This window comes from Oratosquilla oratoria, chromosome 19, assembly GCF_046742065.1.
Source record: "Oratosquilla oratoria isolate Oo_2021 chromosome 19, ASM4674206v1, whole genome shotgun sequence".
Classification (NCBI taxonomy): Eukaryota; Metazoa; Arthropoda; class Malacostraca; order Stomatopoda; family Squillidae; genus Oratosquilla; species Oratosquilla oratoria.
Genome location: NC_134795.1, coordinates 10,195,730 through 10,210,968, shown reverse-complemented (window position 1 = coordinate 10,210,968; position 15,239 = coordinate 10,195,730). Strand labels below are relative to the sequence as shown.

Genomic DNA, 15,239 nt, shown 5'->3' with positions numbered 1-15,239 from the left:
CACCCTTCCCTTTTTTTAATCCTGTTGTCTTGCTCCTTTCCTTTCGTTGTCCTTTCAACTAGGATATAATGCGACAACCCCCCATCCTTCCCTCCATTTTCACTGCTCCTTCCTTAACTCTACACACCCCTACTTCCCTTCCACAAGAATTCCCTTTATCCCCTCCTCCTTCTCCTCCTCCTTCTCCTCCTCCTCCTCCTCTTCCTCCTCCTCTTTCTCTTCCTCTTCCTCTTCCTCTTCCTCGTACCCGTTCCTACACTTCATCCTCTACGACTTATCCCATGCTACGTGGTGCACCGTTGGATACCATATGCGGTGGCGTCCTGCGAGATGGAGGTCGGAATCATCTCTGCGTCACCGCCTATCTTCTTCAAAAACCCATCAACATCCTTGCCTCTATGTAGAGGTGAATCTCTGAGCCGGGCACAGAATCTCTCTTCATCAACTTTGACTATTTTTCTTCGGCTTTTTCACACGAGGAGGTCTGACAATTGGCAACTATTCCCTTCCCCCTCCTCCCCCTCTGCCTTATACCCCTCCTCTTCCTCTTCTTACTTCTCCTCCTCCTCCTCCTCCCCCTCTTTCTCCTCCTCTTCTTCCCCTCTTCTTTCTCCTCCTCCTCCTCCTCCTCCTTCCCCTCTTCTTTCTCTTCCTCCTTCTCCCCTCTTCTTTCTCCTCCTCCTCTTCCTCCTTCTCTCCCTCTTCTTTCTCCTCCTCCTCTTCCTCCTCCTCCTTCCCCTCCTCCTCTTCCTTCCCCTCCTCCTCCACCTCTCCTCTCACTACTACTGCTACTACTGCCGCTGATTGGCTGGTGACGTAAAAGCACACTCACAGTCATCCAACACAGGCAAGTCAAGTCCAGAGTTTCTACGGGGAAGTCGAAGGACCGTTTCCAGGCGCTCTGGGGCTTCGGGTTTCCACTCCGCCGTGAAACACGAGGTAGCAGTTATCGTTACTCCTCCCTTCCTCGTACCCTTCCTAATCCATCTACACTGCCCTCTACACCCCCTCTTCCTTAGAACCACATTATCCACGCCACATTTTTCCTACACACCCCTCCTCCTATGCAATCTCCCTTCCACCCCTTCCATGCATCCCCCCCCCTCGCTAACTCCTCTTCCTCCTCTCTTCACCCAAATCCTCCCCGCCCCCTTCCCCTTCCCCGGGCATCAAAGCCCTTCATTTCCTCGGCACTCTCCTCTTCACTCGTCCCTTCCTACCCACCCCTCCGTCTCCGCCACACCCTTCTGGCCACTCCCCTCCCCTTCCTGCAGCTTGTATACATCCAATTGGTTTTCCATGAATAATATTCCGGTCTTTCCCCCTCTCTCTCGCTCTCTCTCCCTCCCGTTTCTCTTCCCTCCTACTCCTCCTCCTCTCGCGTCCTTCCTCGCGCTCACGTCCTCTGCTCTCTCTGCCTCCTCTTGTACTTTTCCTCACATTTTTTCTCCTCCTCCTCCTCCTCTTTCTCTTCCTCTTCCTCTTCCTCCTCCTCCTCTTCCTCCTCCTCTTCCTCCTCCTCCTCCTCCCTGTACTTTCTTTTTATTATTATTCCTTGATTTCCTTTCCCGATCACTGTCAATACCAGCCCCTTACACTAGGTTCCCTCACCTAGTGAGAGCCACCTACCTTTGATTTCCCCGCTCTCGATGGAGGCGACTCCTCCCCTCGTCACCAATCTCTTCCCCCTCCCCCTCTTATCCCTCTCCCCTCACCTCACCTCCCCTCCTGGCCCCATCCTTGGCCTCCCCTCTCCTCCCCTTCACTCCTGCTCCTTTTCCCCCTTCACCCTCTCCCCCTCCCATCCCAACTCCACCATTCGCCTTTCATTCCGTCCCTTTCTTTCCCCTCCTCTCCCCTCGCCATCCCTTCTCTTCTCCTCTCCCCTCCTCTCCCCTTCCACTTCAATCCTCTCTCCTTCCTCCTCCTCCTCCTCCCCTCTTCTCCGCTCCTCTCCCCTCGCCTTCCCTTCTCTTCTCCTCCTCCCCTCCTCTCCGCTCCTCTCCCCTCACCATCCCCTGATCTCCCCTCCCCTCCTCTTCCCTTCCCCTTCAATCCTCTTTCTTTCCTCCTCCTCCCCTCCTCTCCGCTCCTCTCCCTTCACCACCCCCTGATCTCCCCTCCCCTCCTCTCCTCTTCCCCTTCAATCCTCTCTTTCCCCCTCCTCCCCTCCTCTCCGCTCCTCTCCCCTCGCCTTCCCTTCTCTTCTCCTCCTCCCCTCCTCTCCCCTTCCACTTCAATCCTCTCTCTTTTCTCCTCCTCCTCCCCTCCTCTCCGCTCCTCTCCCCTCGCTTTCCCTTCTCGTCTCCTCCTCCTCTCCTCTCCCCTTCCCCTTCAATCTTCTCTCTTTCCTCCTCCTCCTCCTCCCCTCCTCTCCGCTCCTCTCCCTTCGCCTTCCCTTCTCTTCTCCTCCTCCCCTCCTCTCCTCTCCTCTCCCCTCACCTTCCCTTATTTTCTCCTCCTCCCCTCCGCTCCCCTTCCCCTTCAATCCTGTCTCCTTCTTCCTCCTCCTCCTCCTCCACCTCCTCCCCTCCTCTCCGCTCCTCTCCCCTCGCCTTCCCTTGACTTCTCCTCCTCCCCTCCTCTCCCCTTCCCCTTCCCCTTCAATCCTCTCTCTTTCCTTCTCTTCCTCCCCTCCTCTCCGCTCCTCTCCCCTCACCATCCCCTGATCTCCCCTCCCCTCCCCTCCCCTCCTTCCACTTCTCTTTCATTTCGTCCCCTCCTGTGCCCTCTCCTCCTCCGTTGTATTCTATCCTCATCACTCCTCCCCTTCCCGTTTTTTTTCTTTCCTCCTCACTCTTCTCCTATACTGTTCCGCTTTCTTCATTTCCCTTCTCCATCTCCTCTTCCTCCTCCTCCTTTCTCTCTTCCGTTTCTCTCCCCCTCTTCCCACTCCTTACCTCTTCTCCCCTCTCCTCTCCTGGGCATTCTTCTCTTTATCTTTCCTCTTTTTTCTTCCTTTCCTCTCTATTTCTCTCTGTATCTCTCTTCTCTTTTCCTCTCCCTTCCCTCCTCGTCTCTCCTCTTCTCTCATCATCATCTCTTGTTTCCTCTCCTCTTCTTCCCTCTCATTCCTCTTTTCTCTTCTTTCATCTCATCTCCTCTCCTCTCCTATCATCATCATCTCTTGTTTCCTCTCCTCCTCTCCCCTCTCCTTCCTCTTTTCTCTTCTCTCCTCTCCATTTCTCTCTTCATCTCTCATCTGCTCTCCTCTCCTCGTGTTTCCTCTCCTTGTTTTTCTTCTCCTCTCCTTTCCTCCTCTCCTCCTCTCCTCTCAATTTTCTCCTCTTCGTTCCTCCACTCTTCTTCCCCCTTCCTGTGCCCAACCATCCCTTCCTCTCCTCGATTCTATTTCTCTTCATTTCCACCTTTCCCTCTCCTCTTTCTCCATCTCTACGTTATTCACCCTTACTTTTCCTCCTATGCCCTCCCTTCCCTTCCTCTCCCCTCCCCTCCCCATTACGTTCGTTCCCCGCCCCATCCCCGCCTCCACCTTCCTTCCACATGTTTTCTCCCACTCCGCAACGATCTACTCGACCCCCGTCACTGCTGCTGCCCCTAAGATCCCTTCATTCCCACTGAACGGCCTGGATTTGCTTCCTCCCTTCTTCCCTCTTCCATGTCCTCCTTCCTCCTTGCCCCCTCCTCCTCCCTTTCCTCCTCTTCCTCCTCCTCCTCCTCCTCCTCCCTTTCCTCCTCTTCCTCCTCCTCCTCCTCCTCCTCCCTTTCCTCCTCCTCCTCCTCCTCCTCCTCCTCCACCTCCTCCTCCTACTCTTTCACTTCCACCTCCTCTTCCCCCTCCTCCGCTGCGGCCACCGCCATCTTTTCTTTCTTTCTATTCGCTCTTTTCCCCTGTCCTTATCCATTGGCTTACGTCCCTCAACTCCCCTCAACTCCCCTCACCTCACCTCACCTCACACCACCTCCTTCCCCCTCTTTCCCCTCTCCACCACCTCCCTCCCTCTCCTCCTCTTTCCTCTCCTTCCCTCCTCTCCCTTCTCTCCTGGCCATTCCTCTCTTTATCTTTCTACTTTTTTTCCCTCTCCTCTCCTCTCCCTTTCTCTCCGTACCTCTCTTCTCTTTTCTTCTCCTCTCCTCTCCTCTCCTCTCCTCTCCTCTCCATTCCTCTCCTGATCTCTCTACTTCTTTCTTCCCCTCGTCTCTCCTCGTCTCTCCATTCCTCTCATCACCATCGCCTCTGTCCTCTCCTCCTCTCCCCTTTCTTGTCTTCTCTTCTCTCCTCTCCGTTTCTCACCTCTCCTCATCCTCCTCCTCTTCTTTTTCCCACGACTCTTCATGTCGTTTCCTCATCTCTCTTTTATCTTTCTTGTGGCTCTTGTGATCAAGAACTTATTTATTCTTGTCTCGCTCCTCCCTCCCCATCTTCCTCCTCCTTTTCCTCCTCCTCCTCCTCCTCCTCCTCCTCCAACTCCTCCTCCTCCTCCTCCTCCTACTCCTCCATCGAGCCCCGTTTACTCTCGTCAGTCTACCTGGACGTTACGCGTCTCCCTAAACAACGTCGCTTTCCGTTGCTGGAGCCCCCTGATGCCTAACTTTACCCTTCCTCTCCCCCTACCCTTCCCTTTCCCTTCCTCCTCCCGTCCCCTCACAATCTGTCTTGGCCTACACCTCAACTACGCCCTTAACTTGCCTTCCTTCCCTGTCTTTGCACCTACTACTACTGTACCTACTTCATTGTCACTAACCTGGAAATACTCAAGAGTCGAATTTGGCATCCAGTTGATAGGAAATTCCATGTCCAAGCCTCTGTAGGCCATACATACATACCTATATACATACGTACATACATACGTACATACATACATACGTACATACATACGTACATACATACGTACATACATACATACATACATACGTACATACATACGTACATACGTACATACATACATACATACATACGTACATACATACATACGTACATACATACGTACATACATACATACGTACATACATACATACGTACGTACATACATACATACGTACATACATACATACGTACATACATAGGTACATACATACATACATACATACATACATACATACACACATACACCTGTGTACGAGTACAGGGGCGTACACACGCACGTAGGCTCAGCAACGCCATATGGACTTGTTCTCGCGTGGAACAAAAACAATTTCAGTTTCCCGAAGCCGCCCCACCGTCTTCTCCTCCTCCTCTTCCTCCTCTTCCTCCTCCTCCTCCTCCTCTTCCTCCTCCTCCTCCTCCTCTTCCGCCTCCTCTTCCTCCTCCTTCTTTTTTTCCTCCCCTCCTCCTTTTCCACCTCCTCCTCCTTTTTTCCTCCACCTCGTTCTCCTCCCCCACCACCTCCTCCTCTTCCTCCTCCTCCACCTCGTCCTCCTCCTTTTCCTCATCCTCATTTTACTCCTCCCCTCCTCCTCCTCCTCCTCCTCCTCCTCCTCCTCCTCCTCCTCCTCCTCCTCCTCCTCCAACTCCTCCTTTTCCTTCCCCCCTCTTTCTCCTCCTCTTCCTCCTCTCCCACCTCCTCCTCCTTCTTTTCCTTCAACCCTCATCCTCCTTTTCCTTCCCCCTCTTTCTCCTCCTCTTCCTCCTCTTCCACCTCCTCCTCCTTCTTTTCCTTCAACCCTCCTCTTCCTTTTCCTTCCCCCTCTTTCTCCTCCTCTTCCTACTCTTCCATCTACTCCTTCTCCTCCTTCTTTTCCTTCAGCCGTCCTCCTCTCCCTCCCCTCTTCCCCCTCCCCTCCTCTCCTCCTCCCTCTTCTCTCCTCCTCCCCACCTCCTCCTCCTCTTCTCATCCTCCCTTTTCTTTCCCTCTCTCCTCTATCCCCTCCTTCACTTCCTCTCTTCTTCCCTCTTTCCCCCGCCTCATTCACATCCTCCTCCTCCTCCTCTTTCCCTTCCAGCGCTCCTCCTCCGCCACCACCACCACTACCACCACCACTTCCTCCTCTTCCTTCTTCTCCTTATCCACTTCCTACTCATCCACTCCTCCATTTGTCCCCAATCCTCCTCCTCCTCCTCCTCCTCCTCCTCCTCCTTCTCCTCTCGCTACTCCTCATTCTCCTTCTCCTGATCTTCCATCTCCAATTTCTCTTATTTCACATCCTCCTCCTCCTCCTCCCCTTTTCCTCCTCCTCGTCCTCCTCTTCCTTTCCATCTCCTCATCCTACTCCTGCTCCTCCTTCCCCTCTTTCTCTTCCATCCTCTCATCATGCTCCTTCACTCTCTCCTCCCTCTCCTCCTCCTCCTCCTCCTCCTCCTTCTCTTCTTCCACTTTATCCTGCTCATCCTCTTTCTCGTTCTCTTCATCATCCTCTTCGTCTTCCACCTTCTCCTTCTGCTCCGTCTCCTCATCCTCTTCCTCCTTCTCCTCTTCCTCCTCCTCCTCTTCTTCCTCCTCCTCCTCTTCCTCTTCCTCCTCTTCCTTCTCCTCCTTCTCCTAATCATCCTCTTCTTCTTCCACCTCCACATCCTGTTTTTTATCCTTCTCTTCCACTTCCTCATCCTGTTCCTCCTTCTCTTTCTGTTTATCTCTCTCTCCTTCTCTTTCTCTTTCTCTTTCTTGTCCTCCTACGCCTACTCCTCTTTCTCTTCATCTTCCACCTCCTAACACTGCTCCTCTTCTTTCTCCTCCTTCTCTTTTCCTCCTCCTCCACCTCCTCCTCCTCCTCCTCCTGCTGCTGCTCCTACTCCTCTTCTTCTTCATCAACCTATTCATCTTACTCCCCCTCTTCCTTTTCTTCCTCCTCTTACGAGTGCACCTCGTCTCCTCTTTCCACCTCTTTCTGCTACCCTTTCTCTTCCATTTCTTCCTCTTCTTCCTCTTCTGCATCTCGGTTCATGTGACTACGAGTGCAACTCCACCCTCTCTCTCTCTCTCTCTCTCACTCTCTCTCTCTCTCTCTCTCTCTATATATATATATATATATATATATATATACATTATATTATATATATATATTATACATGTATATATATACATATATATGTGTGTGTATATGTATATATATATATATATGTATATATATATATATATATATATATATATATATATATATATATATATATATATTATATATATATATATATATATACTCATTTTCTCAACGGGGGCAAGGAGGAAAGAGAGGCAAAGGAAGAAGAAAAGGAGGAAAGGGTGGGGGAGGAAAAAGTCACCTCGGGTCTGTCATTGCAAGAGTGCGATAGGAGAGTCAGTGCGGCTCAGAGAGGGAGGGGAAGGGGAAAGAGGGGAGGAGGAAAAAAGAGGGGAAAGAGAGGTGCACCGTGATAGGACGAGATGCGACAACGTTGAGAGCTTAGCATGGAGGGAGGGAGAGAGGGGGAGGGCGAGAGGAGGAAGTGAACGGAAAGCCATCGAGGATTCGAGGGGGCGAGAGACCCTACAGACTACACTTCCATCTCGACCTGCACCTCCTACTGTAGCAGCAGCAGCTAGTCCAAGGCGGGAGCACAGGCAAGCAGGCAAGCAGGCAGGCAGGCAGGCAGGCAGTCGCATGGGGCGGGAGAGGAAATTTCGGTTCGGAGTGCAGAAGGAGATGGGGGAGGAGGAGGAGGAGGAGGGATGGAAAGTTATGGTGAGGTATTAGGGAAGGGATTGGGGAGGGAGCGGTGCTTGGAAAGGAAGGACGGAGAGTTGGAGGGAAGGAGGGAGGGAGGGAGGGAGGGAGGGAGAGAGGGAGGAAGAGGAGAGTCGAAGGCACCAGCAGCTAGTAGGATGCAGGCTGCCTGGTCATCACTGCAGGAGTCTGGGGGCAGGGAGAGAGGAGAGGAGAGGAGGGCGGGGGATAGGGTGGGAAGGAAGGGAAGGAAAAGGGGGAAAGGAGAACGGAAGGTTGCTCCTCCTCCTTCTCCTCCTCCTCCTCCTAAACCTCCTCCTCCTCCACCTCCTCCCACCTCCTCATCCTCACCCTCCTCCACCACCTCCTCCTCCACCTCCTCCTCCTCCTCCTTTTCCCCCGCCACCACCTCCTACTCCACCACCTCCTCCTCCACCTCTCCCTCCACCACCACCTACTCCACTACCTTCTCCTCCTCCCCCTCCACCACCTCCTACTCCACCACTCCTCCTCCACCTCTCCCTCCACCACCACCTCCTTCTACCCCACCATCTCCACCTCCCCTACTCCTCCTCTTCCTCCTCCTCCTCCCCTCATCTTTATCCTCATCCTCCCTGTTCTCTTCCTCCTCCTCCTCCTCCGACACCGACACAGCCACCTCCTCTTCCTCTTACTCTTTTTTCTCCTCCTCCTCCTTCTCCTCCTCCTCCTTCTCCATATCTTCCTCTTACACTTTCTCCTCTTCATCTTCCTGCTCCTCCTACTTCAAATCCGATTTCTCATCCTCCTGTACCTCTTCTTTTACTCATAATTCTTTATAATTTTCTTCTTCAGACTAATGGCCATGTTGTTGTTTGTCTGTGTATGTAACTCCTCCCCAACGTATTCCCCCGCCATCGTTTCTATTCCCCTGGTGCTGCTGCTGCTGGTCTTCCTCCTCCTTCTCCTCCTCCTCCTCCTCTTCCTCCTCCTCCTCCTCCTCCTTTTCTTCCGTCTTCTCCCCTTCTTCCTCTTCCTCCTTCATTCCTTCCCCCTCCTCCTCTTTCCCCCCTCTTTTCTTTTCCCTTTCTTCTAATCTTGCTCCTCCTCCTTAATCTCCTCCATTCCCTTTTACTTCTCTTCCTTCTTTTCATTCCCCTCCTCCTCCTCTTCTTCTCATTTATCCTTTTTCTTCTATTTCTCCTCACACTTCCTCTTTCTTCTCCTACTCTTATTCTTCTCTTTCTATTTCTCCTTCTCTTCCCATTCCTCTTGCTCCTCCTCCTCCTCTTCCTCCTCCTGTTCTCTTCCTTATTCTCTTTCTCCTCCTCTTCCACCTTCTCGTCTCCATCCTTTCCCTCTTCATTTTGTTCTTCTTCTTTCTTCTCCTCCTCCATATCATCATCATCTTTCTCTTCTTTTTCCTGTTCCTCCTCCTCTTCCTTCTCCTCCTTTCCCTTCTTCTCCTCCTTCGTTTCCTCGACACTCCTCCTCCTCCTCCTGTTCATTGTCCTCCTTCCGCTCCTCCTTGCACTCCTTTTTTTAGTTCTGCTCCATCTTCTCTATCTCCATCTCCATTCCCGTCTACTTTTCCTCGTCTTCCTCTCCTTCCTCCTTTCCTTCTCATTTGTCTCCCTCTCCTCCTTTTCCTTCATCTCTTCCTCCTTCCTCCCCTCCTCCTCTTCCTCCTACTCCTCCTTGTCCTTCCTCCTCCTCTCGCTCCTCCGCCTTTACCCTGCCTGCCCCTGCCCCCATTTTATTATCCTCTTCCGGCTTCTCTTCCCCGCCACCCCCACCCCGTCGCCGCCGCCACCTCTCTCACTCCGCCTGCCCCCGTGCGCCTTCCCCCCCCCCGACTCTCATTGCGCTGCGTTGCCAAATGGATGTGATGGGTGTCAAGGGGCGCGTGCCATAGGGAGGGAAGGAGACAGAGAGAGAGAGAGAGAGAGAGAGAGAGAGAGAGAGAGAGAGAGAGAGGGAGGTTGAGAGGGGAGAGGCAAGACGGAGCATGCTAGGGCAGAGAGAGAAGTAAGTGGGGTTTGGGAAGAGGGGTCATGACCGAGAAGAAGGAGGAGATTCCGGTGCCGAAAGGTGGAGGCGCGTGGGTGAAATGACCCCGTGACTTGCTCCCGTTGTACTCTGTATGGCGTGTGGCGATGGAACGTGGGAAGGGTTTTTGTATATACGCGGGTACAGTATGTCGTGTAATCTGGGGGAACTGTCCATAAAAGTGTATAGTGTGTTATTGTAGATGCATCACTGATGCGTGCTGCATTTAGGCGTGTCAGTGCGTTTGGACGTGTAGGCGTTTGTATGCGGGCATGTCAGTGCACTGTGAATGCACGCTCCCCCGACTCTGACCTTCGGTGAGGTTTAACAGTTCCCCTCCCCCCCCCCCAGGCCAAAAGACTGGAAGCAAAGCTTTGCTAAAGCAAAGGCCTTGTCGTTGTCAGTTCGACCAAATCCACCAGTCAGTTCCTCCGCCATTTCCCTCAGGTCGACAAAAACCACCAGATACCCCCGGTAGTGTTGTCACATCTGTATCGTCGCATTTGGCTCTTGACCTTCACAACGTCAAAAGTTGATTAGTGTTCTTTTTCACACACACACACACACACACACACACACACACACACACACACACACACACACACACACACACACACACACTCGACTCGACTCGACGGCGCAGGGGAAGCGTTCGCAACCGCTGCTACAGCGGTCCAAGTTCGAATCCCCCCCCAGGGCTGAAATAATTTCAGTATCGCTACGCTGCGAGTCGTTACTCATACTCGTGGGCGGGGAGTTGTGTGTGTGTGTGCGTGTAAGGTCACAGCATTACCCATAGATCGGTCATATATGAGTTTTGAGCTCTCTACCGGGAGGGTAAAAACTGTCGATCACGAGTCTAACACGTGATCCAAGACCATGATGAATCACACACACACACACACACACACACACACACACACACACACACACACACATCTACTCGAATACACAGTTGCACAGGCATACACAAATGAGCCTCACAGCATTCGGCAACGGTCCTGTGCCTTTCAAAATGTTACACCCGGTGACCTCACAATATGTAGAAAATGTCAGTTTCCAGGACAGTAGATAATTAAGGTAGATTTGTTTTGGAGTAAAGAACTGATGACTCCAATGTCCAAGAGGATATAAGGTTCAACTTTGCTCTTAAAGTGAACAGAATATAGTTTGTGGTGTACATGTTTGTTCATGCTCTTAGTTGGCGTTCTTACCCAGCGTGGTCGTCTAACTTTGTTCTCTTACCTCCTCAGGTGTAAGCGCGGGCAAGCCTCCTCCGGTCCTGCCGCCTCCGCACCTCTTACCGCCCGGATCCCCTGCTGCAGCGGCTGCGGCAGCAGCCGCCGCTGCCGCCAACAGCACCAAAGTAACTCCTGGCGCCCCGCCGCAACCTCAGCCACCGCCGCCACCGCCGCCGCCGCCCGTGCCTGGAAGGACAACGGCCACCGTGCCGCCCCTCGGTCTCACGTCTCCTCTAGCCCCCCTCACCACCACCGCCACCTCCGCCCGCCCCCCTTCGCCCACCTCGTCTTCGTCCTTTGCGGCGGCCCTGAGGTCGCTGGCTAAGCAAGCCACCACGCCTGGCGGTAAGTGACCCGCGTGTTTCATAATACAGTATGTTTGTAGCTGGCGATTTCAACTAGCGGAACAGAAGTAAGGAGGGATGGAAACGTTCGGGGTTTCATATGTATGATTCAACTCTTCTTTCTGTCTTCACAAGAGAATCATTCTTATCCCCAATTTTACTGGGCAGCAGGTACGTCACACCGTAGCAAAGGGGTTCGAGTGTCGTGTCAGTCGACGCTATCGACATGTGTAGGAGGATGGGTTTTCTAATGATGCAGACTCTACTCTGTGTGTGTGTTTGGGGGTGGGGGACAAAACAAGGGACGATTCAATTCAGCTGAGGGAGTGTCTTCGCAGCGAGGGCGCAAGTCCTAGGTTTACCAGAAGTGCAGTTGCAGGTACAGAGTCTTTCGACAACGTTATTTTTACGATCTCAGGCCTGTGTTTGATTTGTACTGGATGCGGAACCATCGACAATGTCAAAAATACAAAGGCTTTCCAAATGACGCTGTCCCCCTTGCACACAGCCTTAACCTTTCAGCTGAATCAAATTGTCTGGTTGCAGCCAAAATAAGAGTGGAATCCAGACACTGAAAGTCTAGAGTATGTAGTACAATCTAAATATGGAAATGACCGACAGCTTTGGCAGAGAAAACTCCATTTGAGGACAAAGCCTTTATTGACTGTAAAACGTTTCATTCGTCAGAGTTTTTTTTTTTTTTCCAAGTCCAGGATTAGGATTAAAAACAACTGGATCAGACCACCCGCTTCCACGGAATCGGTTATTATGGGAAAGAAAAAAGTTTGTATGAAAACGAAAAAATATTTTTATATAAAGGGGGCTATTGCCAATGACCGTCTTTTAAGGAGTTTTTTATTTATCTATTGCGCCTCGGGAAGCAAGGAGATTAGGAGGGGATTGGCGTCGATAGTTGTCAACGAAAGTGGAGAAAGGTGTTAAGGAAATAGTTGTTTGTGAGAAGTAAAATGAAAGCTGTTGGTGAGGAGGAAAATGAAATGAGGAAATGCAGTCTGGAAGAAAGAAATGGTCAGTGCTGTGGCCTTGAAACGTTTCAGCCTGCCCAACACACTTTTAGCCTTCGCTCTCTAGATGTGGAAATGTGTCCACGTCAGGCTAATGACCAGTGTACTACCCGGCACACTGGCGGGATCATTCACTGGGGTATTTGTGTTTTTTATTCTAAGAGGAGTTTCCGTAATTGTTCTGTTAGTTCTTCGACAGGGGAAGTAGACAGCTTAGAATATCGATCCGTTCCCATGCTTGTGTTCCGTCAAGTATTATCTGTATTATGTGTAAGGTTCCCTCCCGTCTTTTGTGTCTAATAACGTAATTAATGCCATCAATATATAAAAGGGTAAGGGCCCAGTTGTGCAGGTAAGTCGGTTATGGGAAACCATTCGTATACAGGTTGTAAAGAGTGAGGGCAAGAACAGAGCCGGTACTTTAGCCTTAGGTACAAAAGGTCGGGTTATGCAGCCCCGCCACTTTATTCTTATTGTCCTGTTCTCCATATAGTTCCAGAGCAACCATGCGAATGGCAGGGCAAAGTAGAAGTAGTACAATTTTTACTTAAGACACTCGTGCCAGACATTGTCGAATTCTTCTCCATATCTCATAAGCAATTGGTCAGGCGACGGCAAAGGATATGCCCGAACATCTTACCAAAATAAGAAATTGGACTGTAGATGAGGGGGTTTGTGTAAAGGTGGGTTTCTGGGGTATGGGAATGAGAGTACAGGAAGACTTAAAGAGTTGTGGGAAGTATCCAAAGGCAAGTGAGCTATTGTGTAGTGTTACTATGTTCCTGCGTTTTAGTATTTGTGCACCAAGACCTAAAGGGCCAAGGGACTGTACAGAGATGACCGTCTTTATCTCCACTTCGATGGTGAGGGATTAGAGGGCCATCTTTTTCTAGCTAAGTGAGATCAACTGTGTCATCCGGAGAGGGGTCACTACAGCTATTCGTGAAAGAGGTAACTGCTATGTTGTCCTTGCACGGGGGGGGGGGGGGGTAAGCCTTCATTCCATTCTTATCCTGTCTGTTTCATAGATTATTAACTCAGACTTATTCATGTGCGTAAAGAGATTGGTTTTCTTCCGTTGATACTAAGAGACGCGTTAGTGGTGATAATGTTCCGAACGCTACTGCGATATTCACTAATGCTCATTCTTAGGTCACGTGATATTTCGCCGATGTAAAACTTGTTGCTTCCCTGACACGGAATCCTGTAAACACTAGCTTTGGTGTCCTTTTCTTCCTATTTTAGATTTCACTTTTGGGAAGTATCTTATTGTCTTGAAATAAGCTACAACGAGCAAAACGTTGTGCAGTCAACAAAAGCTTCGACCTCAAATTATATTTTCTTTGCCGTATGGTACAATCACCTTAGCTATTCCAAGCCGGGAAAGGATGGTCTACGCCGATTGCAAGGACATTGCGATTGGCCAGGGCATAAAGAGGACGTGGCTAGGTTCGCTTGAGATCGCGACGATGACAATAGCCGCTATCGCTTCTTAAGATATGGAGGTGAGGCCAGTAAGGACTTGACTCCTTTTCACTGCAAAGGGGTGGGGATGGGGATGGTGTTGGAGATCGGAGCTCCTGAGATCAATTAAATCATCCTGGCGCCTGTTAGAATAAATTACTGCAGTCAAGATCATTTTCAACCCTTTTACTTCGGAAGGGGGAGGACGAACCCTTTAGACAAGTAAAAGCGCCTGGCGGCAGCTAAAGGTAAATAACTGATGTAAACGTAGAATGCAACGAAAGGGTTTAGGTGTTCTCCTGAATTAAGACCAAAATTCAGGAGTTTGATAAGACCGAGATGAAGGTTCCTCCTGTCAGTGACAAACATGTGCAGGTCTGTGAGTGATCTTCCATCCATCGTGGCAACTGGACTCATATAACCGTGGGTTAAGATTTGGAAATCGCTGGAGTTGGGAAGAAAGGGATGACATTCTTTATCCCTTTTCAAAGCTCACCAGCTGACCAGAGTCGTTTGACTACCCAGAATAGCAGTAGACCTCTTGATCAAATGCACAAGCAAGCTTGGTGAAGGGACCCGTGTAAGGGAAATTGCCTCTCTGCCAAAAGGGCCAAAATGTGTCTGGAGAGACTGGCGCTGCCTCCGCCACCACCGCTATGTCGTCGTCGTCGTCGTCGTGGTTCTAGATAGGATAGGGTAGTGGGCATGGCGGTGCCGGCGGCTTGAGGGAGGGAGGCTGATGACCGATGGGGCGGCAACAGGTGTCATATACGATGCGTGCTTGCAGAGAGAAGCGGGTTGATGGTGGGAGAAGAAACAAGAAGGGAGGCGGAGGAGGAGGAGGAGGAGGAGGAGAAATAGTAGAGGGAGGAGGAGAAGGAGGAGAGGGGGAGGAGGAGGAGGAGGAGAAATAGTAGAGGGAGGAGGAGAGGGGGAGGAGGAGGAGGAGGAGGAGGAGGAGGAGGAGAAGGAGAAGGGGGAAGAAGAGAAGTTGCAGTACGAGTTGGAAAATACCGTGCTTACGCCAAGAGACAAGGGACGGGTATAATGTGTGTGATTCACCATGGTCTTGGATCACGTGTTGGACTGGTGATCGACAGCTATTTCCCTCCCAGGAGAGAGCTCAGAGCTCATATATGACCGATCTATGGGTAATGCTGTGACCTTACACGCACACACATACACCCAACTTCCCGCCCACGAAAGTTGGAGTAACGACCCGCATCGCAGCGATACTGAAATTATTTCAGCCCTGGGCGGGATTCCAACCCGGATCGCCGGAGTGGCAGTCGGGAACTCCACCACTGCGCCACGAGTCGTGTGTGTGTGTGTGTGTGTGTGTGTGTGTATGTGTGTGTGTTTGTGTGTGTGTGTGTGCGCGCGCGCGATTGTGTTTGCGTGCGTATGTGTGCGTTCGTATGTTTGTGTGTGTGGATGTGTTTGTGCGTTCTTGTGTGCGTGTGTGTTGTGTGTGTATCTGTGTATATTTGTGTGTGTATTTACCTAATTGTGTTTAGTTGTATATTACGGGAAGGGGAGCTACGCTCGTGGTGTCCCGT

General features: G+C 51.2%; 1 protein-coding gene across 4 annotated transcripts in view; it reads left to right on the top strand.

Moving 5' to 3' along the window:
* LOC143035727 (uncharacterized) overlaps positions 1-15,239 on the top strand; it is a 394,938-nt gene that overhangs the window by 334,211 nt on the left and 45,488 nt on the right. For all 4 annotated transcript variants that reach the window (XM_076202627.1, XM_076202626.1, XM_076202624.1 and 1 more), the window contains one exon: positions 10,860-11,192. In XM_076202627.1, the coding sequence (XP_076058742.1) occupies positions 10,860-11,192 (333 nt within the window). The remainder of the gene's footprint in view (positions 1-10,859; positions 11,193-15,239) is intronic.